General features: G+C 61.7%; 4 protein-coding genes across 5 annotated transcripts; 2 read left to right on the top strand and 2 right to left on the bottom strand.

The window, feature by feature from the left end:
* The first annotated feature begins 222 nt into the window (after positions 1-222).
* Positions 223-3,914, top strand: LOC128898353 (cobalamin binding intrinsic factor-like). Its single transcript, XM_054171903.1, has 9 exons — positions 223-319; positions 439-620; positions 762-903; positions 1,626-1,769; positions 1,847-2,022; positions 2,108-2,345; positions 2,449-2,593; positions 3,144-3,262; positions 3,833-3,914. The coding sequence occupies exons 1-9, from the start codon at positions 250-252 to the stop codon at positions 3,892-3,894; spliced, it is 1,278 nt and encodes a 425-aa protein (XP_054027878.1). The 5' UTR covers positions 223-249; the 3' UTR covers positions 3,895-3,914.
* Positions 3,915-6,175: 2,261 nt separating this feature from the next.
* On the bottom strand, positions 6,176-9,343 carry LOC104296265 (cobalamin binding intrinsic factor). Its single transcript, XM_054171983.1, has 9 exons — positions 9,274-9,343; positions 8,975-9,145; positions 8,694-8,837; positions 8,458-8,601; positions 8,205-8,380; positions 7,882-8,119; positions 7,634-7,775; positions 6,965-7,083; positions 6,176-6,260 (listed from the first exon to the last, which is right to left on the bottom strand). The coding sequence occupies exons 1-9, from the start codon at positions 9,341-9,343 to the stop codon at positions 6,199-6,201; spliced, it is 1,266 nt and encodes a 421-aa protein (XP_054027958.1). The 3' UTR covers positions 6,176-6,198.
* A 2,523-nt stretch (positions 9,344-11,866) lies between these two features.
* On the top strand, positions 11,867-14,642 carry MRPL16 (mitochondrial ribosomal protein L16). The gene is made up of 4 exons (XM_054171825.1): positions 11,867-11,964; positions 12,839-12,904; positions 13,016-13,164; positions 14,122-14,642. The coding sequence occupies exons 1-4, from the start codon at positions 11,898-11,900 to the stop codon at positions 14,605-14,607; spliced, it is 768 nt and encodes a 255-aa protein (XP_054027800.1). The 5' UTR covers positions 11,867-11,897; the 3' UTR covers positions 14,608-14,642.
* A 1,640-nt stretch (positions 14,643-16,282) lies between these two features.
* Positions 16,283-27,347, bottom strand: STX3 (syntaxin 3). 2 transcript variants are annotated; one of them, XM_054171883.1, is made up of 11 exons: positions 26,915-27,317; positions 25,041-25,121; positions 24,837-24,936; positions 24,651-24,725; positions 24,464-24,531; positions 23,108-23,216; positions 22,426-22,499; positions 22,193-22,327; positions 20,067-20,177; positions 16,876-16,977; positions 16,283-16,677 (listed from the first exon to the last, which is right to left on the bottom strand). In XM_054171883.1, the coding sequence occupies exons 1-10, from the start codon at positions 26,942-26,944 to the stop codon at positions 16,900-16,902; spliced, it is 861 nt and encodes a 286-aa protein (XP_054027858.1). In that variant the 5' UTR covers positions 26,945-27,317; the 3' UTR covers positions 16,283-16,677; positions 16,876-16,899. The 2 variants fall into 2 exon arrangements, with proteins under 2 accessions (XP_054027858.1, XP_054027859.1); XM_054171884.1 differs by lacking the exons at positions 16,283-16,677; positions 16,876-16,977; positions 20,067-20,177 and adding exons at positions 18,685-19,028; positions 20,294-20,404 and having other exon boundaries at positions 26,915-27,347.
* Between the last annotated feature and the right edge of the window lie 99 nt (positions 27,348-27,446).

Here is a 27,446-nt window from a genome sequence, read left to right as displayed (position 1 = left end):
CAGCTCACGACTCAGGGAAGCTCAGCTGGGTCCCCAGTGTCCTTCAGTGGAAAATGCCTCACCCCTCAACTCCCTGTGACCCACCTTGAGCACACAAAAGCAGCTGCTGGCGCTCGGCAGTGCCAGGGCGGATGTGGGAGGGCAGGGCACCGCAGGAGGGCACCAGGAGCAGCTAAGAGCAGGAGGGGACACCCGCGGGGAGCAGTGCCCACAGGACTGAGTGGATCTGCTTGCCCCGAGGACAGGAGGATGCTTGGTGTGGCTTTCACCACCGGGGTCCTGCTGGCCCTGGTGGGTGGCACAGATGCCCACCGCTGCGGTGAGTGCCAGCCTGGCTGCCCAGGCACCGGGCAGAGAGCTGCTGGGGGGCGGGGGGGGGGGGGGACTGGGGCTCCCCACTAGCAGTGCTAACAGGCTGCCTGGCTCCTTGCCTTCCAGTTGCCCCAGGCTCCCTGGTCTCCAAGATGCTGGGACAGCTGGACAGGTCGGTCTCAGACACCAAGCCACCAAACCCCAGTGTCCTGCTGGCCATGAACCTGGCTGGGGGCAGTGGCAGCAGTGCCAACCAGCTGCTGCTCCGTCTGATACAGGAGGAGGCTGTGAAGAAAGCCCGAGGTAGGGTGGGGTGGGGTGGGGGGTTCAGTCCCAGGACCACCAGCTCTCTCCACAGCACCTGGGGGCTGGGCAGCTGCCAGGTCCTAGCTCCCACCCCACCCCGACACCCACCCCCCACCCCTTGCTGCTCTCTTGTCCCCACAGAGATGACCTCAGGGCAGGTGGCTCTGCTTGTGCTTGCCCTCCTCTCCTCCTGCAAGAACCCCCAGCAAGTCCAAGCTCTGGGACAAAGCATCAACCTGGTCCATGTCCTCCAGCAGAAAACAGACGAGGAGGTGGCCAGCCTGGGTGAGCTGGGACGGGAGAGGGGGGAAGGAGGGACTTGTGCAGCCCCTCCAGAGGGTCCTGTCTGGGGTACAAAGCCAGTGAACAGCCAGGCTTAAGATGTTGACTTCCTCCTTCTGGCCAGAAACAAGTTTCAACAGCCCCTGTGAGCTCCCAGCAGCGGCAGTGTTAGATGCAGCCCAAAGAAATCAGGTCTGCTGGAGCTCATCAGAGAACTGTCTGAGAGCATGGAGTCCAACCATCAGCCCAGCACCACCATGGCCACTAAGCCCTGGCCCCAGGTGCCATGGCCATACCTTTCTGGAACACCTCCAGGCATGGGGACTCCACCACCTCCCCTGGGCAGCCTGATCCGGTGCCTGACCGCTCTGGCAGCAATTAAATTGTTCCTCAAGTCCAGCCTGAACCTCCCCCGAGGCAACCTGAGGCCATTGCCTCTCTTTCTATCACCTGAGACTAGGGAGAAGAGACCAAACCCTACCTCACCACAACCAGGGGGTTGCAGAGAGCCAGCAGCTCTCCCCTCAGCCTCCTCTGCTCCAGGCTCAACACCCCCAGCTCCCTCAGCTGCTCCTCCCCAGCCCTCTTCTCCAGACCCTTTCCCCAGCTCCAGCCCTTCTCTGGGGCTCCTCCAGCCCCTCAGTGTCCTTCCTGGAGTGCTGAGATGTCCCTCTCTGCAGTCCAGGCCCCCCCCCCCCAGCAGCTCACTGCCCTTTGCCTTGCAGAGACTGTTGGTGTGCCCAGCACCACCCTCTTCAGTGTCAGCCTGGATGCCCTGGCCCTGTGCCTGGTGCGGGCTGGTGGCTACGAATCAGCAGCTGTGGCCCTGGCCAGGCAGGTGCTGGACCCCAAGAAAACAATCGATGTGGGTAAGGGACCCCTCCAGCCCCTCCTTTTGCCCAGCCCTGCTCCTGCTGGCCTTGGTGCTGACCCTGGGGTCTTGCAGATACCCGTGCCATGGCGGTGCAGGCGCTGGTGTGCGCCTACGGCCACGCGGACCTCCAGAGCGTCCAGGACCTGCTCTGGAAGGCAGTGTCCGGCGTCACCAACGACCTCCTCGACGAGCAGGAGAGGAGAGGTGGCCTGATAGGCAACATCTACAGCATGGGGGTGGCCCTGCAGGTACGGCCTGGGGAGGGCTGCGGTGCCAGGGCTGCCCAGGCGCCGCTGCCAGGGCTGCTCACACCATCTCCCACCGCCCCCACAGGCACTGGAGACCTCCAGCAAGTTTTATGCCCCGCGGCAGTGGGACTGCGAGCAAGCCTTCGATGTGGTGTACAGACATGACTACCAGCAGCCCATGGCCATTGCCCAGGTCCTGCCTGCCCTCGTGGACAAACCCTACCTGCAGGCAGCCAGCGTGAACTGCGATGCTAGCACCACAGCGTCCCCAGACCAAGGCTTCTCCCCGCCCCCAAGCCTGGAGACAACCAAAGAGCACGAAGGTAGAGCTGCTGCCACCCTGAGCGTCCCCCAGAGCCCGTGGGGGCAGTGCTCCTGCCCTGTGGCACCGTGCCAGGTGCCCACCTGAGCCCTCTGCTCTGCCAGCAGCCACCATCGAGGTGCACTACTGCATCTTGAACACGCTGATTGGCAAACACTTCAACAACTGCACCTCAGTGGAGGTCCCAGCTGGCTCTGTGCTGCTCAAGGTGCTGGAGGCTGCAGAGAAGAAGGAACCTGACACCTTTAGGTGAGAGCCAGAGGGGCTGAGGGGGCAGGTGGCAGCTCCCCACCGAGGCCTGAGCCCACCTGCTGCTCACAGCATCATGGAAGTGGTTGGCTGGCAAAGATCTTCAAGATCATGGAGCCCAACCCTTCACCCAGCTCTGCCCAGGGCACCACCAAGCCATGGCCCTCAGCACCACAGCTCCAGGGCTTGGAAGCCCCTCCAGGGATGGAGACTCCACTACTGCCCTGGGCAGCCTGAGACAGGTCTTGAGAACCCTCAAGGGCAACAAATTGTTCCTCAAGTTCAACCTAAACCTCCCCTGGGGCAACTTGAGGCTGTTCCCTCTTGTCCTGGCACTTGTTCCTTGGCACAAGAGCCCAGCCCCCACCTGGCTGCAGCCTCCTTGCAGGGAGCTGCAGAGAGCCAGCAGCTCTCCCCTCAGCCTCCTTTGCTCCAGGCTCAACACCCCCAGCTCCCTCAGCTGCTCCTCCCCAGCCCTGTTCTCCAGCCCCTTCCCCAGCTTGGTTGCCCTTCTCTGGCTCTGCTGCTCACAAGTTGTGCTCTCACACAGCTTCAAGACAGAGGAGACATTCTGGGGCCCCATGGTGGTCTCCATCCATGGGCTGGCTGCCAACCCACAGGACAGGACCTACTGGGAGTTCCTCAGTGGCGAGGATGCCCTGGAGGAAGGTGGGCAGCAGGGGGTGGGGGGCACAGGGGGTGATCGAATCAATAAGGCTGGAAAAGACTTCAAGGATCATCAAGTCCAACCTGTCACCCAGCACCTCCTGACTGCTAAACCATGGCTCCAAGTGCCACATCCAATCCCCTCTTGAACACCTCCAGGGATGGGGACTCCACCACCTCCCTGGGCAGCACATTCCCATGGCCAATCTCTCTGGCTGGGAAGAACTTTCTCCTCACCTCCAGCCTAAACCTCCCCTGGCACAGCTTGAGACTGTGTCCTCTTGTTCTAGTGCTGGTTGCCTGCCTGGGAGAAGAGACCAACCCCCACCTGGCTACAACCTCCCTTCAGGGAGTTGTAGAGAGCAAGAAGGTCTCCCCTGAGCCTCCTCTGCTCCAGGCTAAGCAACCCCAGCTCCCTCAGCCTCTCCTCCCAGGGCTGTGCTCCAGACCCCTCCCCAGCCTCGTTGCCCTTCTCTGGACACCTTCAAGAGTCTCTATGTCCTTCTTAAACTGAGGGGCCCAGAACTGGGTCCTATTGCCCTGACCTCACTCACAGCTGTCCCTTCCCTGCAGGGGTTGGCACCTACAAGCCCCACAACATGGAGCACATCCTGGCCAACTTCACCACCTACTGAAGACACCAAGGCACCCCTGGCCCCAGCAGCTCCAACGTGGTAGCAATAAAAAGCTCTTTGCAGCACAGCTCTCTGTGTGTGTGTGTGTGTGTGAGTGCTGGTGGTAGTATTTTGAGGGGGTCACAGAGACCCCAGAGCCCTGAATGGGGATGAGACTCTGGAGACAGGCTTGGGAGAAGCCATTGGAGGCAGTTGGGAACCTCAGCAGGACACTGAGGGTGGAAGGCTCCAGCCTGCCACTGGGTGTGGGACCATGAGGAATGTTGTGGAGGGACGAGGAGGGGTGGAATCCTACCCAGACTTTCCTTAAGATGCTGCAACGAAGAGATGTTGTGCTGGCTCTGGGCCTGGAGATCATGGAGTCACTCAGTGGTGGAGCTGGAATCTCTGGGTTCTCTGGAGATCATCTTCTCCAAGCCCAGTCTGCCAAGGTGGCTGCAGGAGGGAGCCTTGTGGAGATAAACAGGTCCCACTGAGGCTCAAGTCTCCAGCCAGGCCATGCTAGACACCACCCAGAAAGCAGGGAGAGGCAGGGTCAGGATGTAAAACCCTTGAGGAGGACATCTCCCTGGGGGGAAAGGCTCTAGCAGAGAAGGCTGATGGGCTCTGCTCCCCTTCCTCCACCCAAGACAGGGCCTCCTTGGGAAGGGTTGTGCCTTCACAGCTTACCTGTTGGTGCTTTGACTTCCACCTCCCTGACAGGAGATTGCAGTGAAGAATTTCTTTCTAATGTCCAACCTAAACCTCCCCTGGGGCAACCTGAGGCCATTGCCTCTTGTCCTGGCACTTGTTCCTTGGCACAAGAGCCCAACCCTCCCCTGGCTGCAGCCTCCTTGCAGGGAGCTACAGAGAGACAGAAGCTCTCCCCTCAGCCTCCTCTGCTCCAGGCTCAACACCCCCAGCTCCCTCAGCTGCTCCTCCCCAGCCCTCTTCTCCAGCCCCTTCCCCAGCTTGGTTGCCCTTCTCTGGCCCTGCTCCAGCTCCTCAATGTCCTTCTTGGAGGGAGTGAGTGGCACAAAGCTGACCCCAGGCTTGGAGGTGCACTTGCTGCCAATTCACTGCTGATGGTCACTCACTCCCTGGGACTTCCCCAAAGCCTGTTGGCTTCTTCCCCAGGAGCTGCTGGGCTGTTCCTCTGGCCACTGCCTCCATTCCTACCCTTCAGTTCCATTTGCTCCTCTCTCCTTGCAGCCTTGAATCCCATTTATCAGACCTTGCACCACTGCTCAACAATTCTCTCCCTCTGCTGAGTCATGAGAACCCCAATTAGGATCACCCTGGGGGTGGCCACTCTCAGTTCCCCCTTCCTGTGGGGCTTAACCCCACGATCTTTGTAGCCACCAGCCTGGTGGCTGGTGCATCCAGGAGCATCCAGGCTGACACTGAAGAGGCTGCTGTGGCAGTACCTCCAAAGCCCCTCCCCATCCCATGGAGCCAGGCTGGGGGAGAAGTGGAGGAGCTGGGATGGAAGGAGGCAATGGGCAGACAGAGAAGCGTGACTGGGATGAATGGGGTTCAAGTCTGCAAGGAGAGAAGAGCAAATGGAACTGAAGGGCAGGAATGGAGACAGGGCCCAGAGGAGCAGCCCAGCAGCTCCTGGAGCAGAGCTGAAGAGGGTTTGTGGAACTAGTGGGGAATGAGTCTCCAGAATGCCAACAGTGAACTGGCAGCAAATGCCTGTGTGGCCCAGGTGGCCTCTAGCTGGGTGGGATTCGCCCACCTGGGACTTGCCAGGGTGTGCCCAGAGAGCCCAGTAAGGAGGAAGGAGGACAATGACATGGTGGGAGCCATATGCCCTTCCTCATCTTCCCCCTCATTGCAGGTGGCCTTTCCCCCTCCTGCCCCCCAGCCCTGGATGATCCCATCCGTGCCCAGCCTGCAGCTCCAGTCCCTGGAGACAGCCTGGGACCCACCAGCCAAGCCTTTGGCCCCACAGCTCTGAGCACATCTCTGTCCTTCCAACATCACCCCCCAAAAGACTCACCACCTCCACCTCTGGGATGGTCTGGGTAGGATTCCACCCCTCCTTGTCTCTCCACAACATTCCTCATGGTCCCACACCCAGTGGCAGGCTGGAGCCTTCCACCCTCAGTGTCCTGCTGAGGTTCCCAACTGCCTCCAGTGGCTTCTCCCAAGCCTGTCTCCAGGGTCTCATCCCCATTCAGGGCTCTGGGGTCTCTGTGACCCCCTCAAAAGACTCCCCACCACCACCTCTCTCACACACACACACACAGAGCTGTGCTGCAAAGAGCTTTTTATTGCTACCACGTTGGGGCTGCTGGGGCCAGGGGTGCCTTGGTGTCTTCAGTAGGTGGTGAAGTTGGCCAGGATGTGCTCCATGTTGTGGGGCTTGTAGGTGCCAACCCCTGCAGGGAAGGGACAGCTGTGAGTGAGGTCAGGGCAACAGGACCCAGTTCTGGGCTCCTCAGTTTAAGAACCAGAGTGCCCCTCAAGTGGGACAGCTGGCTGAACATGAGCCAGCAGTGTGCCCAGGGGGCCAAGAAGGCCAAGGGCATCCTGGCCTGCAGCAGGAACAGTGTGGCCAGCAGGAGCAGGGAGGGCATTCTGCCCTGTGCTCAGCTTAGACCACACCTTGAGTCCTGTGTCCAGTTCTGGACTCCTCAACTTAAGGAGGACATTGAGACACTTGAAGGTGTCCAGAGAAGGGCAACAAGGCTGGGGAGAGGCTTTGAGCACAGCCCTGTGAGGAGAGGCTGAGGGAGCTGGGGTTGCTTAGCCTGCAGAAGAGGAGGCTCAGGGGAGACCTTCTTGCTGCCTACAACTCCCTGAAGGGAGGCTGTAGCCAGGAGGGGGTTGGTCTCTTCTCCCAGGCAAGCAGCACCAGCACAAGAGGACACAGTCTCAAGCTGTGCCAGGGGAGGTTTAGGCTGGATCTTAGGAAGAAGTTTTTCCCAGCAAGAGAGATTGGCCATGGGAATGTGCTGCCCAGGGAGGTGGTGGAGTCCCCATCCCTGGAGGTGTTCAGGAAAGGTTGGATGTGGCACTTGGAGCCATGGTTTAGTAGTCAGGATTCTATCACCCCCTGTGCCCCCCACCCCCTGCTGCCCACCTTCCTTCAGTGCATCCTTGCCACTGAGGAACTCCCAGTAGGTCCTGTCCCGTGGGTTGGCAGCCAGCCCATGGATGGAGACCACCATGGGGCCCCAGAACGTCTCCTCTGTCTTGAAGCTGTGTGAGAGCACAACTTGTGAGCAGCAGAGCCAGAGAAGGGCAACCAAGCTGGGGAAGGGGCTGCAGAACAGGGCTGGGGAGGAGCAGCTGAGGGAGCTGGGGGTGTTGAGCCTGGAGCAGAGGAGGCTGAGGGGAGAGCTTCTGGCTCTCTGCAGCTCCCTGCAAGGAGGCTGCAGCCAGGTGGGGGCTGGGCTCTTGTGCCAAGGAACAAGTGCCAGGACAAGAGGGAACAGCCTCAAGTTGCCCCAGGGGAGGTTTAGGTTGAACTTGAGGAACAATTTGTTGCCCTTGAGGGTTCTCAAGACCTGTCTCAGGCTGCCCAGGGCAGTGGTGGAGTCTCCATCCCTGGAGGGGCTTCCAAGCCCTGGAGCTGTGGTGCTGAGGGCCATGGCTTGGTGGTGCCCTGGGCAGAGCTGGGTGAAGGGTTGGGCTCCATGATCTTGAAGATCTTTGCCAGCCAACCACTTCCATGATGCTGTGAGCAGCAGGTGGGCTCAGGCCTCGGTGGGGAGCTGCCACCTGCCCCCTCAGCCCCTCTGGCTCTCACCTAAAGGTGTCAGGTTCCTTCTTCTCTGCAGCCTCCAGCACCTTGAGCAGCACAGAGCCAGCTGGGACCTCCACTGAGATGCAGTTGTTGAAGTGGTTGCCAATCAGTGTGTTCAAGATGCGGTAGTGCACCTCGATGGTGGCTGCTGGCAGAGCAGAGGGCTCAGGTGGGCACCTGGCACGGTGCCACAGGGCAGGAGCACTGCCCCCACGGGCTCTGGGGGACGCTCAGGGTGGCAGCAGCTCTACCTTCGTGCTCTTTGGTTGTCTCCAGGCTTGGGGGCGGGGAGAAGCCTTGGTCTGGGGACGCTGTGGTGTTGGCAGGGCACTCCACGCTGGCTGCCTGCAGGTAGGGTTTGTCCACGAGGGCAGGCAGGACCTGGGCAATGGCCATGGGCTGCTGGTAGTCATGTCTGTGCACCACGGCGAAGGCTTGGGCACAGTTCCACTGCCGCGGGGCATAAAACTTGCTGGAGGTCTCCAGTGCCTGTGGGGGCGGTGGGAGATGGTGTGAGCAGCCCTGGCAGCGGCGCCTGGGCAGCCCTGGCACCGCAGCCCTCCCCAGGCCGTACCTGCAGGGCCACCCCCATGCTGTAGATGTTGCCTATCAGGCCACCCCTCCTCTCCTGCTCGTCGAGGAGGTCGTTGGTGACGTTGGACACTGCCTTCCAGAGCAGGTCCTGGACGCTCTGGAGGTCCGCGTGGCCGTAGGCGCACACCAGCGCCTGCACCGCCATGGCACGGGTATCTGCAAGACCCCAGGGTCAGCACCAAGGCCAGCAGGAGCAGGGCTGGGCAAAAGGAGGGGCTGGAGGGGTCCCTTACCCACATCGATTGTTTTCTTGGGGTCCAGCACCTGCCCGGCCAGGGCCACAGCTGCTGATTCGTAGCCACCAGCCTGCACCAGGCACAGGGCCAGGGCATCCAGGCTGACACTGAAGAGCGTGGTCTTTGGGACACCACTGGTCACTGCAAGGCAAAGGGCAGTGAGCTGCTGGGGGGGCTGGGCTGCAGAGATGGGCATCCCCGACCCCAGGCCCCTCTCTCCCATCCTGGCATACAGATGCTGGCCACCTCCTCATCTGTTTTCTTCTGCAGGACGCTGACCAGGTCGATGCTTTTCCCTTTGGCTTCAACGTGCCTGGGGTCCACACAGGAGGAGACGAGGGCAAGCACGTCCAGAGCCACCCTCCCCGAGGCCATATCTGTGGGGAGAAGAAAGCAGCTGGGGCAGGGTGGGGACCGAGGCCTGGCACTCCAGTCCCTGGCCAGATCAGAGAGACCTGGTGGGATCAGATCCAGCTGGACTGGGTGCCATAGCAGGGCTACAGCCCCACCCTACCTTGGGCTTTCTCCACAGCCTCCTCCTTTATGTACTGCAGCACCTTGTTATGGATGTCACTTTTATTGTCCCCAGCCAAGTTCATGGCCAGCAGGAACGCGGGGTGTGGGGGCATCTCGATGGCCGCCTCCATCTCTCGCAGCAACATGGAGATCAGGTCCTGTGGCTCACCTGGAAGGAGAGGGGCTGGGCATCCCTCTGGCACTGGTGATGAGAGGTCACCCAGGGCTGCCACATCCCCTCCACACAGCCCCTGGCAAGGTCACAGGTCTCTGCTTGGCAGCAGGACTGGCACTCACCGCAGCAGAGGGTGGCTGTGCCACCCAGCAGAGCCAGCAGGACCCCAACGGTCACAGCCACACGGAGCATCCTCTGGTCCTCAGGGCAAGCAGGTCCACTCAGTCCCCTGGGCACTGCTCTGTCCAGTTGTCCTCTCTGCTCTTAGCTGCTCCTGGTGCCCTTCTCCGGTCACCTGTCCTGCGCTGCCAGCTCATATATATATGTGCCCGAGGGTGGCAAATGTGGTTGGAGAGTCACCCCTGGAGGGGCAGTGCTCTTCCTCTGAGGTCACTGTAATTGCCAGTGGGAACCAGTTGCACCAGTTGAATGTGCTGGAGTCCATGGGCTTGACCATGATTCATCCCAGGATGCTGAAGGAGCTGGCATGATAAGACCTGCCTCAGTTACCTACTCGAAGCCTTGGGTGCTGGGGAAGGTCCCTGCTGACTGGAAGCTCAGCAGTGCAAGCAGTGTAGCCCAGTTTACCAGCAGGGCTTGGAATCAAACTTACAGTCCAGCCCCAGCTGCTGGAAAAGGGCTGGAGCTGATGATGAGTACTGATCTATCAGCCTGACCTTGGTGCCAGGGGTGGCCATGGAGCAGCTCACCTTGACTGCTGCTGTGCTGGGGCTGGAGCACCTCTCCTGTGAGGACACACTGAGGGAGTTGGGGCTGTTCGGTCTGGAGAAGAGAAGGCTCCCAGGAGACCTAATTGTGGCCTTCCAGGATCTGAAGGAGGCTCCAGGAAAGCTGGGGAGGGACTTTTGAGGGTGTCAGGGAGGGATAGGACTGGGGGGGATGGAGCAGAAGTAGAAGTGGGGAGATTGAGACTGGATGTGAGGAAGAAGTTGTTCCCCATGAGGGTGGTGAGAGCCTGGCACAGGCTGCCCAGGGAGGTGGTGGAAGCCTCCTGCCTGGAGGTGTTTGCAGCCAGGCTGGAGGTGGCTGTGAGCAACCTGCTGTAGTGTGAGGTGTCCCTGGCCATGGCAGGGGGGGTTGGAGCTGGCTGAGCCTTGAGGTCCCTTCCAACCCTGACAATTCTGATTCTGTACAGCACATGATGGGCAAACAGGGGATCATGCCCAGGCAGCATGGCTTCACCAAGGGTAGGTCTTGCTTGACCAACATGATCTCCATCTTTGCCAAGGGGACCCCCCCATGGATGAGGGAAAGGCTGTAGATGTGTCTCCCTGGGCTTGACTAAAGCCTTTGCTAGCCTCCCACAGCATCCTTCTGGACAAACTGGCTGCCATGATGGCTTGGATGAGTGGACACTGGTCCCTCTCCACAGGCAGCAGCTCAGGCTGCTTTTCCATTCCACCATCAGAAAAAATGATTGCAAAACCCCCATCCAACACCCTGAGACTGTGCCATGGCAAAGAGAGGGTGGAGAAACCCCTTTCAGAGCTTGGGGAAGGGGGGACCTTGGGCCACTTTCACATTCTTTCACCTCCAACCCCCCAGCTGTGGGCAGCAGGTGAGTTGACCCAGGATCTTTGGAGCAGGAGGTGCTGAGGGGTGAGTGGTGAAGTTCCCTGAGCAGACCTAATGGGAAAGGAGAGAGAAGTTTAGGACGGGGGGAACATTTTTTTTTGCTTCAGCTTTTGGTGGCACGTGGCTGGATGAGCTTAAGTCACAGGTTTAGGAATCAAAGATTGTGTCTGTGTCTGAATTGCTCTTTCATCACCTGCAGCATCATTATTGAGAAGGTTCTTCCCTCCAGACAGAAAGGTGATTGAAAAGATCATGGGGTTAAGCCCCACAGGAATGAGGAACTGAGAGTGGCCACCCCCAGGGGATCCCAACTGGGGTTCTCATGACTCAACAGAGGGAGAGAATTGTTGAGCAGTGGTGCAAGGTCTGATAAATGGGATTCAAGGCTGCAAGGAGGGAGGAGCAAACGGAACTGAAGGGCAGGAATGGAGGCAGTAGCCAGAGGAGCAGCCCAGCAGCTCCTGGGGAAGGATCCAACAGGTTTTGGGGAAGCCCCAGGGAGTGAGTGACCATCAACAGTGAATTGGCAGCAAGTGCACCTCCAAGCCTGGGGTCAGCTTTGTGCCACTCACTCCCTCCAAGAAGGACATTGAGGAGCTGGAGCAGGGCCAGAGAAGGGCAACCAAGCTGGGGAAGGGGCTGGAGAGGAGGGCTGGGGAGGAGCAGCTGAGGGACATTTGGTTGCTGAGCCCGGAGATGAGGAGGCTGAGAGGAGAGCTTCTGGCTCTCTGCAGCTCCCTGCAAGGAGGCTGGAGCCAGATGAGGGTTGGGCTCTTGTGCCAAGGAACAAGTGCCAGGACAAGAGGCAATGGCCTCAGGATGCCCCAGGGGAGGTTTGGGTTGGCCATGAGGAACAATTTGTTGCCCTTGAGGGTTGTCCAAGCCTGGCCCAGGCTGCCCAGGGCAGTGGTGGAGTCCCCATCCCCGGAGGGGTTTCTGAGCTGCGGTGCTGATGGCCCTGGCTCGGTGGTGCCCTGGGCAGTGCTGGGCGAAGGTTTGGACTCCACGACTCCAAAGGTCTCTTCCATCCTGCACTCGTCCGGAGCTGCCCGCCCGGAACCAATGTCTCCGTTCCGCGTTTCCCGGGGAAGCGGCAGCAGCACGGCGGCACCGGGACGTCGCTCGGGGGGCAGCTGCGGGGCCGGGCGCCATGGCCGCGCTGTGCCCGTGGAGGCTGCTGCGGCCGCTGCCGGCTGCGGCACGGCCGGGGACCGCCGGTAAGGACTCGGAGCGGCCACGGGGACCGCAGGCTGCGCCGGGCGGCCGGCGCGGAGCGTGGCCGGGCGGCTGCACCCCGGCGGGGACGAGCGGGGATCGGGGGGAGCTCCGGTATCGGGAGCCCCGGTATCGGGAGCCCCAAGCGCCTACTGCGCTCACCGGGGAGAGTTGGGATCCCGGCGGGGAGCGTGGCCGGGCGGCTGCACCCCGGCCGGGACGAGCGGGGATCGGGGGGAGCTCCGGTATCGGGAGCCCCAAGCGCCTACTGCACTCACCGGGGAGAGTTGGGATCCCGGCGCGGAGCGTGGCCGGGCGGCTGCACCCCGGCCGGGACGAGCGGGGATCAGAGAGGGAGCTCCGGTATCGGGAGCCCCGGTATCGGGAGCCCCGGTATCGGGAGCCCCAAGCGCCTACTGCGCTCACCGGGGAGGGTTGGGATCCCAGCGGGGAGCATGGCCGGGCGGCTGCACCCAGGCCGGGGATCAGAGAGGGAGCCCCGGTATCGGGAGCCCCGGTATCGGGAGCCCCGGTATCGGGAGCCCCAAGCGCCTACTGCGCTCACCGGGGAGGGTTGGGGTCCAGGCGGGGAGCATGGTCGGGCGGCTGCATCCCGGCGGGGACGAGCCGGGGTTAGGGGGGGAGCTCCGGTATCGCCCCGGCGCCTACTGCACTAGCCGGGGAGGGTTGGGGTCCAGGCCTCCTGGGCCAGCAGTGCTGTCTGGGGGTGGGGATGGGGACGTTGAGAACTTAAAGAGAGTTTGAGATCCGGGAGAATTCCCTCCTGGGTCCCCACAGGCTCTGCCGGAGCCGCCTGCGGAGCCCCTGCTGCCGGTGGCTACGTTCCCGGTTTGACCTCCCCGCTCTGTCCCCCAGGTGCCGGTGGTCTCAGCATCCCCCGGGCGGGGCTGAAGCAGTACGTGGTGCCCCCGGATTACAGCGGTAAGGAGGGTCGGCAGGGGACGCCCCCTGCCTGCTCTCACCCACGGTGCTGCTGCACTGGGGTGTCCTGAGGGGTCGCTGTGACCCTCACGCTGTGTGTCCTGCCGGCAGGAATCGTAATCCCGGAGAAGCCAAAGCTGAAATTCATGGATAAGGTCCCGCAGGTGCCCAAGGTCAAGCGGGAGCCACGGAATCTGCGTGACATCCGTGGCCCATCCCGGGAGGCCACCGACTTCACCCAGGGGCAGTACGGGATCCTGGTGAGTGGGATGGGGCTATCCACCCCCAGCCACAGCTGGGAAGCCTGGAGAGGCTGGGAGCTGCATTGGGAAGGAGTTGAAGGGGGATTGGGAGTAGGGATCCCTGGGGTGGAGACTCCCATCTGGTGCTGGGCTCTCCTATGGAGGTGGAAGCTCCAAGTAAAGCACTGGGTGGAGGGGACCAAGGCCAAACTGGCTCCAACAAGTCAGGCTGAGCCACCTCTTCCCAGCAAGAGAGACTGGCCATTGGAATGTGCTGCCCAGGGAGGTGCTGGAGTCACCATCCCTGGAGGTGTTTAGGAAGAGACTGGATGGGGTGCTTGGTGCCATGGTTTAGTTGGTTAGATGGTGTTGGGTGGTAGGTTGGGCTGGATGATCTCAAAGGTCTTTTCCAACCTGGTTAATTCTGTTCTACTCTGCTCTGTTCTATTCTATCCTATCCTATTTCCTGGATCTATTTCTATTAACCTGGTTCATTCTCTTCTCTCTTCTCTCTTCTCTTCTCTCTTCTCTTCTCTCTTCTCTCTTCTCTCTTCTCTTCTCTCTTCTCTTCTCTCTTCTCTTCTCTCTTCTCTTCTCTCTTCTCTTCTCTCTTCTCTTCTCTCTTCTCTGTTCTGTTCTGTTCTGTTCTCTTCTCTTCTCTTCTCTCTTCTCTCTTCTCTTCTCTCTTCTCTTCTCTCTTCTCTTCTCTCTTCTCTTCTCTCTTCTCTTCTCTCTTCTCTTCTCTCTTCTCTCTTCTCTCTTCTCTTCTCTCTTCTCTCTTCTCTTCTCTCTTCTCTTCTCTCTTCTCTTCTCTCTTCTCTTCTCTCTTCTCTTCTCTTCTCTCTTCTCTTCTCTCTTCTCTTCTCTCTTCTCTTCTCTCTTCTCTTCTCTCTTCTCTTCTCTCTTCTCTCCTCTCTTCTCTTCTCTCTTCTCTGCCTCGCCTCCCTCTCTGCCTCGTCTCTTCCTCCTCCACAGGCCCTGGGGGGTGGCTACCTGCACTGGGGCCACTTCGAGATGATCCGCCTGACCATCGGCCGCTGCATGGACCCCAAGACCATGTTCGCCATCTGGCGCGTGCCGGCCCCCTACAAGCCGCTGACCAAGAAGAGCCTGGGGCACCGCATGGGGGGCGGCAAGGGCCCCATCGACCGCTACGTGACGGCGGTGAAGAGCGGGCGCCTGGTGGTGGAGCTGGGCGGCCGCTGCGAGTTCCAGGAGGTGCAGCCTTTCCTGCTGCAGGTGGCCAGGAAGCTGCCCTTCCCCGCCGTCCCCGTCAGCAGGGAGGGCCTGCAGGAGCTGAGGCGGCGGGAGGAGGAGAGGAGGCTCAACAACCAGAACCCTTGGACCTTCGAGCGCGTCGCCACCGCCAACATGCTGGGCATGCGCCGCTACCTCAGCCCCTATGACCTGCGCTTCAAGGGGCGCTACTGGGGCAAGTTCTTCCTCCAGCACAGGGTCTGAGCGCCTCCCGCCTCCCATTAAAGCTTCCCGCCGCAGCCTGCCTCTCGCCCCTGCCCTGCTTTCTGCTGTCCAGTGTCTGGGCCCCTCGGTTTAAGAAGGACATTGAGACACCTGAAGGTGGCCAGAGAAGGGCAAGGAGGATGGGGAGGGGTCTGGAGCACAGCCCTGGGAGGAGAGGCTGAGGGAGCTGGGGTTGCTTAGCCTGCAGAAGAGGAGGCTCAGGGGAGACCTTCTTGCTCTCTGCAACTCCCTGAAGGGAGGTTGTAGCCAGGAGGGGGTTGGGCTCTTCTCCCAGGCAACCAGCAGAACAAGAGGACACAGTCTCAAGCTGCCAGGGGAGGTTTAGGCTGGAGGTGAGGAGAAAGTTCTTCCCAGCAAGAGAGATTGGCCATTGGAATGTGCTGCCCAGGGAGGTGGTGGAGTCCCCATCCCTGGAGGTGTTTAGGAAGAGCCTGGATGGAGCACTTGGTGCCATGGTTGAGTTGGTTAGATGGTGTTGGGTGATAGGTTGGACTGGATGATCTCTGAGGTCTTTTCAAGCCTGGTTAATTCTATTCTAATTGGCCACTGGAATGTGCTGCCCAGGGAGGTGGTGGAGTCACCATCCCTGGAGGTGTTCAGACAAGGCTTGGATGTGGCCCTTGGAGCCATGGGTTCGTTAGTCAGGAGGTGTTGGGTGACAGGTTGGACTTGATGATCTCTGAGGTCTTTTCCAACCTTTTTGATTCTATGATTGTTGGAGGGGGAAAGGGGCAGCTGGCATCATCCCCACATGTGGTGCAGCGGTGTGGGTTAGGGGAGCAGCCCTGTGGAGGAAGGAGCTGGGAGTGCTGGTGGGTAAGGAGGGACTCCATGGGGCAGTATGGTGGGTTTAGGTAGTTTTAATGGGGAGGGGGATATTCAACCCACCACAGGCAGCAATGTGACCTGGTGGCCAAGAGGTCCAAGGGATCCTGGGGTGCATTAAGAGGAGTGTGGAGGGAGGTTCTCCTCCCCCTCTGCTCTGCCCTGGTGAGACCACATCTGGAATATTGCCTCCAGTTTTGGGCTCCCCAGTTCAGGAGGGACAGGGATCTGCTGGAGAGAGTCCAAGGGAGGGCTGTGAGGATGCTGAAGGGACTGCAGCACTGCCCTGTGAGGAGAGGCTGAGAGCCCTGGGGCTGTTCAGTCTGCAGAGGAGAAGGCTGAGAGGGGATTTAATAAATGTTTATCTGAGGGCTGGGGGTCAGGAGGGAGGGGACAGGCTCTGCTCAGCTGCACTCTGTGATAGGACAAGGGGCAATGGATGGAAACTCCAGCACAGGAGGTTCCACCTCAACAGGAGAAGGAACTTCTTCACTGTGAGGGTCCCAGGGCCCTGGAGCAGGCTGCCCAGAGAGGTTGTGGAGTCTCCTTCTCTGGAGCCTTCCAAGTCCCACCTGGATGTGTTCCTGTGTGCCCTGTGCTGGGTTCTATGCTCCTGCTCTGGCAGGGGGTGTTGGATTTGATGATCTTCAGAGGTCCCTTCCAGCCCCTAACCCCCTGTGAGCCTGTGGGTGCGGCAGGGCTTGTCTCCTGCTGCGGAACCCACCCCCAAAAGCAAGGCAGCACCCCCGGAGCAGGGTGTGGGTGATGTTTTTATTCAGGAGGAGGGCTCTGGTGTGGGCAGCTGTGCATCCCAAGAGCCAAGGAGACGGAGAAGTCACCGTGGAGAAGCTGTGAGCGAGGAGGGAGGCTCCACCTTCCACCCCAAGCAAGGCAGAGCCCTCACCGTCACCCGCACGCTGCCCCGGGGAGGAACGTGGCTCCTCTGGCTGCTCTGCCACCGAGGGAGGGGCTGATTTGTCACCATCAGCCACAGTGGAGGATGGGATGCAAAGGGCAGTGGGGGTAAACCTTGGGACCTTCACCCAGTGGTGGGAGGGAGGGAAAGGGGAGCAGGGCAGGTGGGCTCCTCCGGAATGTCCTCGGGGCTGCAGCAGGGCTGAGGGCTTGGCAGGAGGGTCCTGGGGTCTCTCCCATGGCTGGAGCAGCAGGTTGGGTGTGGGTGGGATCATCCAAGACGTGGGGGGTAGGAGGAGGAAAGGCCACCTGCAGCAGGGAGGAAGATGAGGTGACACTGAGGAAGAAGATAGGGCTCTGATCACCCCTCGATGGGGCTGCTTAGGGTCACCCTGCTGCTGGGTGAATGCCACCCAACTCGACCCCACCCAGGCCCAAACCTGTGCCTTGGGGGTGGGGTGTGAGCAGGGACCTCAGTTTGCATCCTCCCACCAGGCACCCACTGACCTGGAGGGCAGCTGGTGGAGGGGCTCAGGCGAAGATGCTCCCGATGCTGGAAGCCAAGATGATGGCAAGGATGATGCAGCACAGCATGATCAGGATCTTCTTCTGCATGGGGAGAGAGGGGGCTGTGACATGTGGGTGGCATGGAGCTGGGGAGCAGGGACAAGGGACAGGGGTTGGGGAGCAAGGGATGGAGGATGAGGAGGCAGTGGGACAGGTGTGAGCTGGTCCTGTGTCCTGCTGGGACAGTGCCCGAGGCTGTGACTTACCCAGGAGCACTGAGGAAGAAGGTCTGGCCCAGCCTGGCAGAGCCAGTGTGGCCAGCCCCACACTGCCCTGTCACATCTCCTCGAGGGGCTGTGTCACTGCAGCACCTCAAAGCTGGGGCCAGTGCCAGGCTCTGGGTCCTGAGCCAAAGCCACCACCGTGGCCACCACAGGCTGAGTCGGAGCTGTGCTCATCCCCTGCCTCGGGTTTCTGGAGGTGCCAGGACCCCCACTTGTCCCCTCAGCAGCCCATTGTCACACTGAGCACACAGGGTGGGTGGCAGTGGGGACCTTTATTGAAACAGGACTTTTTGGTGACCCACCAGGTTCCTTTTGGGTGACCACCACATCCTCCCGTCCCAGCTCCTCACGGTGCTGGGGCAGTGAGCATCTGGGGCCATGCCACCACCAGACATCAAAGCCAAGAGCTAGATAAGGTCCCTGGTAGCTGAGTCTGCTCAGCACAGGGGACAGCAAAGCGTGGCCAGACCTGCTGGCAGCTGCTGGTGCCACCAAACCTTCCTGTCCTGGCCATAGCTTCATCATCCCTTGTCCTCCCACGATGTCCATGCAGATGAGAGCCTGGCCCTCATCTCTTCTTGTCCCCATGGCAAGAGATGGGGGACAAGGAGAAGTTGGTTTCTCAGCAGAGAGAAAATGAACAGTCAAATCTTGTCCCCTCCCTGCAGGGGACATGAGGCACTGGCAGGGAATGGTCCAGAGGAGGGGGACACTCCAGTGTCAGGGTCCCAGTGTGGAGGGAGAGGCAGTGGTGCTGAGCTGGGGGAGCTGGCACATGAGGGCAGCAGGTCCAGGAGGAGCAGGGAGAGGAGAGGAGCAGGATGTGATGCTGGGAAGGGTCCAGCTGGGAGCTATCACCACTGGGATGGTTGGACATGTCTGGAGGAGGGAAAGAGGAGATGTCAGCTGGAGAGGCTGGAGGGGAAGGAGCTGATGGGATGCAGCAGGGAATGGGGACGGCAGGGACCAGCGTGGGGAGCATGGAGCCAAGCATGGAGCTGAAACCCAGAGCCCTGAGCAGCACAGGCCCCCAGGCACCACAGGCAGAACCACAGAGCTGGTTGGAAAAGACCTTTGAGATCATCCAGCCCAACCATTCCCTACCTCTGCCGAGGCTGGGGCTAAACCATGGGCCCCAGCAGCACATCTCTGCCTCTTTGAGACACCTCCAGGGATGGGGATTCAACCACCTCCCTGGGCAGCCTGTGCCAGGCTTTGAGAACCCTTCCAGTGAAGAACTTTCTTCTGCTACCCAACCTAAAGGACAACTTGAGGTCCTTTCCTCTTATCCTGTCCCTTGTTCCTTGGCAGAAGAGCCCAGCCCCCACCTGGCTCCAGCCTCCTTGCAGGGAGCTGCAGAGAGCCAGAAGCTCTCCCCTCAGCCTCCTCTGCTCCAGGCTCAACACCCCCAGCTCCCTCAGCTGCTCCTCCCCAGCCCTCTTCTCCAGCCCCTTCCCCAGCTTGGTTGCCCTGCTCTGGACCTGCTCCAGCTCCTCAATGTCCTTCTGGGAGTGAGGGACCCAAACCTGACCCCAGGGTTCCAGCTGTGGCCTCAGCAGTGCTGAGCACCACAGACCCCTGAGCACCACGAAGCTCCTCACACCAGGACCCCCAGCCCCAAAAGCAGCAGCAGCAGAAACTAAACCACCACAGAGCCAGACCTCAGCACTGGGACACAGAGCAGCCTCATCGTGCCAGCCCACTGTCCCCAAGCCCTCCATGTCCCTGTGCTGAGGGTCCCCAAACACTTACAGACCACAGCCCCCCCAGTCTCAGGGGCTATTTCTTGTTTAGCCCCACGGACAGTCCGATGATGAGGGCAACTGTCCCCAGCAAGAGCACCACAACTGCTGCCAAGATCAGCATCTTCTGGAGGGGGCAAGAGTGGAGATGGGGCTGGGGTGACACCTGCCCCGTGGTTTGGGGACACACATGGAGAGCAGAAGCGGGCCCAGAGGAGCCCAGAAGAGCCAGAGATGCTGCAGACCCAGGGACAAGGCAGGGGGGGGCTGAGCCCTCCCTCACCAGCTCATCACACCTGAGGGGTTCCAAGGGTGAGGTTGGAGGTGAGGGGACAGAGAAGGACAGAGATGCCAACCTCCAGGGAGGTCATAAGAGAGGACCAGGAACTGGCTGGGGTGGTTGGGGGTGACTGGTGGCCAATGGGAGCTGTTGGTGTCATCTAGAGGGTAGCTAGGGGACATGAGGGGTGGCTGTGGGACACAAGAGGTGTCTGGAGGATGCAAAAGGCTGGAAGACACAAGAGGTGGCGGGGAGGACACAAGGGGTGGCTGTGGGACACAATGGATGGCTGAGGGACACAAAGTGGTTGAGGGACAAGAGGTGGCTGGGGGACAGAAGTGGCTGGGGGACAGAAGTGGTTCTTGGGGTCACTGGAGAGCATGAGGAGGTGCTGGGGGACAGAGGGGGAGAATGTGGGGTAGCTGGGGGACATGAGGTGGTTTGGGATAGAAGAGGTGGTTGGAGGACACAAGGGGTTTTCAGGGCCTCTGGAGGTTATGGGGAGATGCTGAGGGACAGAAGAGGACACTGGAGGTGGCTGGGGGGACACAAAGGGTGGCTGGGGGACAGGAGAGGTGGTTGGGAGACATGAGGAGTGGCTGGGGGACACAAAGGATAGCTGGGGGACACAAAGGGTGTCTGGGGGACAGAAGAAGTGTCTGGGGGACAGGAGAGGTGGCTGGGGGACATGAGGAGTGGCTGGAGGACACAAGGGGGCTTTAGGTCTACCGGAGGCTATGTGAGGAAGGTCCTGGAAGCACTGGGAGGCGTGATGGCACGCCGAGGCACAGACAGGGACAACGGGGATGCCTTGGGGATGCCTTGGGGATGCCAGGGCTGCGGAGGGGACACTGTGGGGACACTGGGGCCGTTGGTCCATCTCACCCTCCTGGCCTCACTCTGGTACTTCACAGCCTTTTTGGTGTCGGCCACCGCCCGCTCCACGAAGCCGACGGACTGGTCCATGTTGTTCTCGATGCGGTCGATCATGGTCCCCTGCGGGGCGGGGCGGGGACGGCCGGGGACAGGCGGAGAAAGAGGAGGGACAAGACACACACACACACTGAGAGCACCCAAGGGGGGTGGCACTCAGCCTCCCCCCCCCCACCCACCTTGCGTGCCTGGCCCTGGTACTGCAGAGCTTTTTTGGTCTGCTGGTGGCCCTGCTCCACGTGCTCGGCCGCCCGCCGGACGTGCTGCTCCACGTTATCCAGCAGCCCACCCTGCGGGGACAGCAGAGGGGACGCGCTCAGGGGGGACACCGTGGCGTGGTGCCACGGGTGGTGGCGTTCGGCACGGCCCCACGGCGAGCGGCGCGGCCCCACGGCGCAGGTACTCACCCGTCCCCAGCGGGCACAGTGGCTCCTCGCGTGGCATGGGGGGGGACAAAAAGGGGGCTGAGAGAGCGGCCAGGGCCACCATGGTGCCGGGGACACACGCCTCTGCCCACCCCTGCGTCCCCACGGGGCTCCGGGCAGCCCTGGGGGACAGTGCCTGGGCGGTTTCATGCCCAGGTTGCTGTTTGTCCCCATGCACAGGTCCTTTCTTGTCCCCTTAGCCTGGTCCCTGCTGTCCCCGTGCAGAAGTTCCTGCTTGTCTCCACTCACAGCTTCCCACTTGTCCCCACACTCATGTCCCTGCTGTCCCCGTGCACAGGTTCCTTTTTGTCCTCATACAGAGGTCTCCTTCTCATCTCATGCCCTGCTCCTTGCAGTCCCCATGCCCGGCTCTCCGCTGGCCCCACACACAGGTCCCTGCTGTCCCCATGCACAGGTCTTTGCTGTCCCCATGCACAGGTCCCTGCTGTCCCCACACACAGGTCCCTGCTGTCATATCCAGGTCCCTGCTGTCCCCATGCACAGGTCCTTGCTGTCCCCACACACAGGTCCCTGCTGTCCCCATGCCCAGCTCCCTGCTGTCCCCACACACAGGTCCCTGCTGTCCCCATGCACAGGTCCTTGCTGTCCCCACACACAGGTCCCTGCTGTCCCCATGCACAGGTTCCTGCTGTCATATCCAGGTCCCTGCTGTCCCCGCACACAGGTCCCTGCTGTCCCCATGCCCAGCTCCCTGCTGTCCCCGCACACAGGTCCCTGCTGTCCCCATGCACAGGTTCCTGCTGTCATATCCAGGTCCCTGCTGTCCCCACACACAGGTCCCTGCTGTCCCCATGTCCAGCTCCCTGCTGTCCCCACACACAGGTCCCTGCTGTCCCCATGTCCAGCTCCCTGCTGTCCACACACACAGGTCCCTGCTGTCCCCATGCACAGGTTCCTGCTGTCATATCCAGGTCCCTGCTGTTCCCATGCACAGGTTCCTGCTGTCATATCCAGGTCCCTCCTGTCCCTATGCACAGGTCCCTGCTGTGCCCACACAGAGTTCCCTGCTGTCATATCCAGGTCCCTGCTGTCCCCATGCACAGGTCCCTGCTGTCATATCCAGGTCCCTGCTGTCCCCACGCACAGGTCCTTGCTGTCCCCACACACAGGTCCCTGCTGTCATATCTAGGTCCCTGCTGTCCCCATGCACAGGTCCTTGCTGTCCCCACACAGAGGTCCCTGCTGTCATATCCAGGTCCTTGCTGTCCCCATGCACAGGTCCCTGCTGTCATATCCAGGTCCCTGCTGTCCCCATGCACAGGTTCCTGCTGTCATATCCAGGTCCCTGCTGTCCCCATGCACAGGTCCCTGCTGTCCCCACACAGAGGTCCCTGCTGTCATATCTAGGTCCCTGCTGTCCCCATGCACAGGTCCTTGCTGTCCCCACACAGAGGTCCCTGCTGTCATATCCAGGTCCCTGCTGTCCCCACACAGAGGTCCCTGCTGTCATACCCAGGTCCCTGCTGTCCCCACACAGAGGTCCCTGCTGTCATATCCAGGTCCCTGCTGTCCCCACACAGAGGTCCCTGCTGTCATATCCAGGTCCCTGCTGTCCCCATGCACAGGTCCCTGCTGTCCCCACGCAGAGGTCCCTGCTGTCATATCCAGGTCCCTGCTGTCCCACCAGCACACCTGGTTCTCCACCAGCATGGCAATGTCCACGAACATGTCGTGGAGCTCCTTGATGCTGCTCTCCAGCCGCACGATGTCCTTGTGCCGCCCCTCGATCTCGCTCAGCGCCTGCTTCGAGATCTGCGAGTCCATGATCTGCAACAGGACAGGGTTGGTGGCCCTCATCCAGGTCCCTGTGGCCCTCATCCAGGTCCCTGTGGCCCTCCTGGTGTCCCCTCCAGACCGCTGCTCACCCCCGAGGTGAAGATGGAGGGGTTCCCACTTTCCAGCATCTCTTCTAGCTCCTCGTCCGTCGTGTTCTTGCCGGCTGCGGGCAGGTGGGGACAGGGTGGGACAAGGGTGGGAGAGCAGTTGGGACAGGAGCGGGATAGGGTGGGACAGAGGTGGGATAAGGCAAGGACAGGAGTCAGAGAGGAATGGGATGGTGTGGGGGTAGAGGTGGGACAGGGGTGGGGAAAGAGGTGGGATGGGGTAGGATAGAGGTGGGGACAGCAGTGGGACAGAGGTGGGACAGGGGTGGGGAAAGGGGTGGGATAGGGGTAGGACAGAGGTGGGAGTAGAGTGGGATAAGGATGGGAAGGTGTGAGGAAAGGGTGGGGACAGGGTGGAACAGGGTGGGATAAGGGTAGGGAAAGGGTTGGGACAGGCCCCACCCACTCTAGCCTAAAGGAGGTGGAGCCTAGGTGACCTGGCTCCACCCACTTTTTACCAAAGGGGCGGAGTCTATACTTTAACCCCACCCAGTTCACCCGGGGGGGTGTGGCCTATGGCCCGAGGCCGCCCACTTTGCCCCAAGGGGTGGGGTTCTGGTGGCTGGCCCCGCCCAGCAGTCCCATGAGGGCGTGGTCATGAGCCCAAATCCCCGCCCACTTGTCCTGCCGGGGGCGGGGCCTGTGCAGGGGGCGGGGCACTCACTGATCTCGAGCTGCCGCTGGATCCGGCCCTTGCTGCGCTCCCGGAAATCCACCTGCGCCTCGTTGTACTTGGTCATCACATCCACGAACTTGCGGGACAGGACCGAGTGCTGGGGACAAGGACACGGGCTGGGGACACTCCACGGACACGGCACCTGCCCGGTCCCACAGGCACAGGACCCAGGGATGGGGACAGGGACAAGGACACGGGCTGGGGACACTCCACGGACACAGCACCTGCCTGGTCCCACAGGCACAGGACCCAGGGATGGGGACAGGGACAAGGACATGGGCTGGGGACACACCATGGACACGGCACCTGCCCGGTCCCACAGGCACAGGACCCAGGGATGGGGACAGGGACAAGGACATGGGCTGGGGACACACCACGGACACGGCACCTGCCCGGTCCCACAGGCACAGGACCCAGGGATGGGGACAGGGACAAGGACACGGGCTGGGGACACACCACGGACATGGCACCTGCCTGGTCCCACAGGCACAGGACCCAGGGATGGGGACAGGGACAAGGACATGGGCTGGGGACACACCACGGACACGGCACCTGCCTGGTCCCACAGGCAGCAGGACCCAGGGATGGGGACAGGGACAAGGACATGGGCTGGGGACACACCACGGACATGGCACCTGCCTGGTCCCACAGGCACAGGACCCAGGGATGGGGACAGGGACAAGGACACGGGCTGGGGACACACCACGGACATGGCACCTGCCTGGTCCCACAGGCAGCAGGACCCAGGGATGGGGACAGGGACAAGACCATGGGGCTGGGGACACACCACGGACACGGCACCTGCCTGGTCCCAGAGGCAGCAGGACCCAGAATTGTGTGGTGGGGACATGGCATGTCCCAACCCTGGGGCACAGGACCCAGTGCTGGGGATGGGGACAAGGACTCGTGGCTTGGGACACCCCAGGCATGACACGTGCCTATGGGCCATTCTCCCAGGGGACAAGAGCTAGGACAGGGGATGTGACACTGGGGACGCCCCAGATGTGCCACACTCCAGCCCCAGGAGACAAGGTAGGGTGCTGAGGATGGGGCCAGGGACAAGACTGGTGACACTCTGGGCCAGGAGACAGGACAGGATGAAGTGCTGGAGCTGGGGACCCAGAAGGTGACACGTTGCAGCCCAAGGGGAGCAGGGCAGAGCGACATGGAGCCTGGGAGCACTCAGCCACGGTGTGTCTGAGACAGGGATGCTGCTAGGGATGGAGCTGGGAGACCTGGGGACACCCAGGACATGCCCCTCCACGCCAGCCTGTGGAGGATGGGGTGGGGACAGGGTGGCACCTGGACAACCCCCAGCAGCAGGTCCTGGGGGCCGCAGCTCACCTGAGACTTGCGTATCCGGAGGTCAGCGGAGGACCTGTCCTCATCCTGCTCGATGTTCCTCTCCATGCCTGGGGAGAGCCAAACCCCAGGCCATCAGGGACCTGCCCCAGTGCTCCCAGCACAGCCTGCCCTCCCCGTGAGGACAAGGGGGACCCCGTGGCGGGGGGGGGGGCACACAGCCACTCACTCTTCAGCTTGTTGCGGACACTGTTGGCCATTTTCTTGATGTCTGTGGTCAGCTGCTCCAGGTCATCTTTGGTCTCTGTGGGGTGACAGCACATGAGGAGGGGAAGCCAGCACGGGAAGGTCCCCAGGGAGGGGATAGGCGACCTGGGGAGGTGGGGAAGGGGAGAGCAGTGCCCCCCACACTCACTCTGCTCGGGGATGGGGGCCGAGAGGATGACGCTGTAGAGCTTCTTGGCCTCCTCCACGTTCTCCGAGATCTTGTCGATGTTCTGCCGGGTCTCCTCGATCTGCACGAGCCAAGCAGGGGGGTGGGGAGCAACGAAGGGGCTTGGGGGGCAGGCAGGGGGGGCGTTCCGAGGGGGGGTGGTCTCACGTCTGTCCCCCACCTCACCTCTGAGAAGAACTCGTCCATGAACGCCGTGTTGTCCACAGCGATCTCCAGCTCCTCGGTGTCATCGTCTGCGTCCTGTTTCTGAGGGGCAATGGTGGGGAGCGTCACTGCCCCCTCCCGTGGGTGACTGCCACAGAGCCCCCTCCCCACCAGCCCTGCGGGGTCAGGGGGGGACGAGGCAGGAGCCAGCCATGGGGACGTGGTGGCCCACGTGGGGGACGGACGGACGGACAGCTGCAGCGAGGGGGGGTGTTGCGGGGGGTGGCCAAGCTTCTCACATCTGGCTGAGGAATTAAGGGATTGCCAGGCTTGGCTGGAGGGAGGGGACGGTGACAGGGATGGTGGCAGGGATGGGACAGGCTCTCATGGCCCCAGCCTCTGGCCGGTGGCAGCTCCAGGCAGCACCGGGGCTCCGCAGGGGGCCCAAGGGTGGCTGTCACCCCTCGTCGTGACACCATATCTGCCATCCCCCCCCGCCCCCCTCCAAGGGCCACCCACCTCCATCCCTTCTCGGGGGGTGCCAAGTCCCACCCCCTCCACCTCCCCTCACCCCATTCAGCACCACACTGGGGTTCCCAGCGCCTGCCTGTGAGGTGGCAGGGGGGACAAGACGGGGACAGACCCCAGCAGGGGACCCCCGACATCCTCCCCCCCCTCCCCCTTTTGGTCTCCTCCCGCCAGAGTAAAAATAAAATTAATCCCTTTGCCCCCCCCAGGGCTTTTATCTGATGACTTCGTAATCCCCACTAAATCCCTGCCAAGCCTCCCTGCCGCGGCTGCCTGCCCCACGCTGGGGCCCTGACACAGCTTGGAGGGCGGCTGGGACCCCCCCAGAGCGTCCGAAGGGAAGCTCACAGCGGGGCAGGGCTGTCCCCAGGAAGCTGGGGGGGGACAGTGGGGCCCCAGGGCACGGCAAGAGCGGGAGGAGGAAGCAGAGATGGTGGCGGCAAGACGTGGGGTGCAGGATGGGGTGCTGGCCTCCGCGGGCATCCCATAACCATTACAGGACCCTGCCCGGGGAGGGACACCCCCTCTGCCCCACACAGTGTGAGTTTGGGCTGGTGTATCCCCACTCCACCCCACAGTACCCTCTTTGAGGTGACCCTCTTGTCACCCCAAAATGCCCACCCCCCCAAACCCACAGAGCTTACCAGCCCCTGCAGTCCCCTCCACCTGACACCCCCGTAGCTTGGGGGGGGGTGGTGGTGTCTGGCTCACAGACCTCTCTCCCTACCCCCATTGTGTCCCCATCCCCCATGGGGTGGGGTCTCAGTGACACCCATCCCCACGATGTCCCCATCCACCACAGACCTGGGTCTTGGGGCTACCCCCTCCCCATAACCACCCCATCAACCCTGGGGTGGGGGTCTCAGGGTCCCCCCACACTCACGACTCCCACATTAAGCATGGGGTGAAGTCTCCCACCCAACGACCCACCCACCATGGGATGGCATCCCAGCGACAGCCACCCCCATAATGCTCTCACCCATCACAAACCTGAATTTTGGGGCCACCTGTCCCCAGGACCCCCCTCCATCCACCATGAGGTGGTGTCTCAGGACCCCCCACCTCCATAAATTCTCCATGGCATGGGGGCTTGGTGACATTCATCCCATGATGTCCCCATCCACCACAGACCTGGGTCTTGAAACCATCCATCCCCATGCCTCCCACCCCCACCCCCAGCACCCCCATCAACCATGGGATGGGGTCTCAGGGTCCTCCATCCCCTATGAAGTGGGGTTTTTAAGGACCCTCATCCCCATGTCACCCAGGGCCCCCGGTGCCAGGGTCCCAGCTCCCCTTGGGTGACCTCCCACCCCTGGAGCTGTCCCCACGGGTTGGGGGTGGGCTGGAGGGGGGAGGTCTCTCACCGCTTTGAGCTGCTCCAGCCGGTCCTTCATGGTGCCCCCAAGGGCTGGGGGGAGGTCCCCCCGTCCTTGCCCACCTCAGCGCTTGGTCCTCCCTGGCCAAGCCCGGGCTTCCTACATCCAGGCGAGGTGGCGGTGGCCCTGTGCCCCCTGTCCCCAAGCCCAAGGCTGTTGTCCCTCCGCTAATCCCCAGTGACAGGCGCAAGGAAGGCAGGAAGGCGCCGAGGGGAGGGACGAGGTGGAGCCACCCTTCACCTGGGGACACCCCGGGGACACCGGTTTGGTTAAAGGAGAGCCGGTGCTGGTGGCCCTGGCCACCCCCCGTGAGCTGGTAATGAGGCTGGAGGGTGGATGTGGAGGGGGTGGGGGTGTGGACGTGGACCAGCTCGGAGGCTCGATGAGGAAGCTGGTCCCCACGAGGGACACGTGGTGACGACGACGTGTCCTTCTCTGTCACGGGTGGCTGCAACGGGGACACGGCTGGGGACACGGCTGGGGAGAGGGGACACGGATTGGCGGGGGGGGGGGGGGTCAC

The sequence above is a fragment of the Dryobates pubescens genome, chromosome 22 (assembly GCF_014839835.1).
Source record: "Dryobates pubescens isolate bDryPub1 chromosome 22, bDryPub1.pri, whole genome shotgun sequence".
Classification (NCBI taxonomy): Eukaryota; Metazoa; Chordata; class Aves; order Piciformes; family Picidae; genus Dryobates; species Dryobates pubescens.
This window is presented reverse-complemented; position numbering and strand designations above follow the sequence as displayed.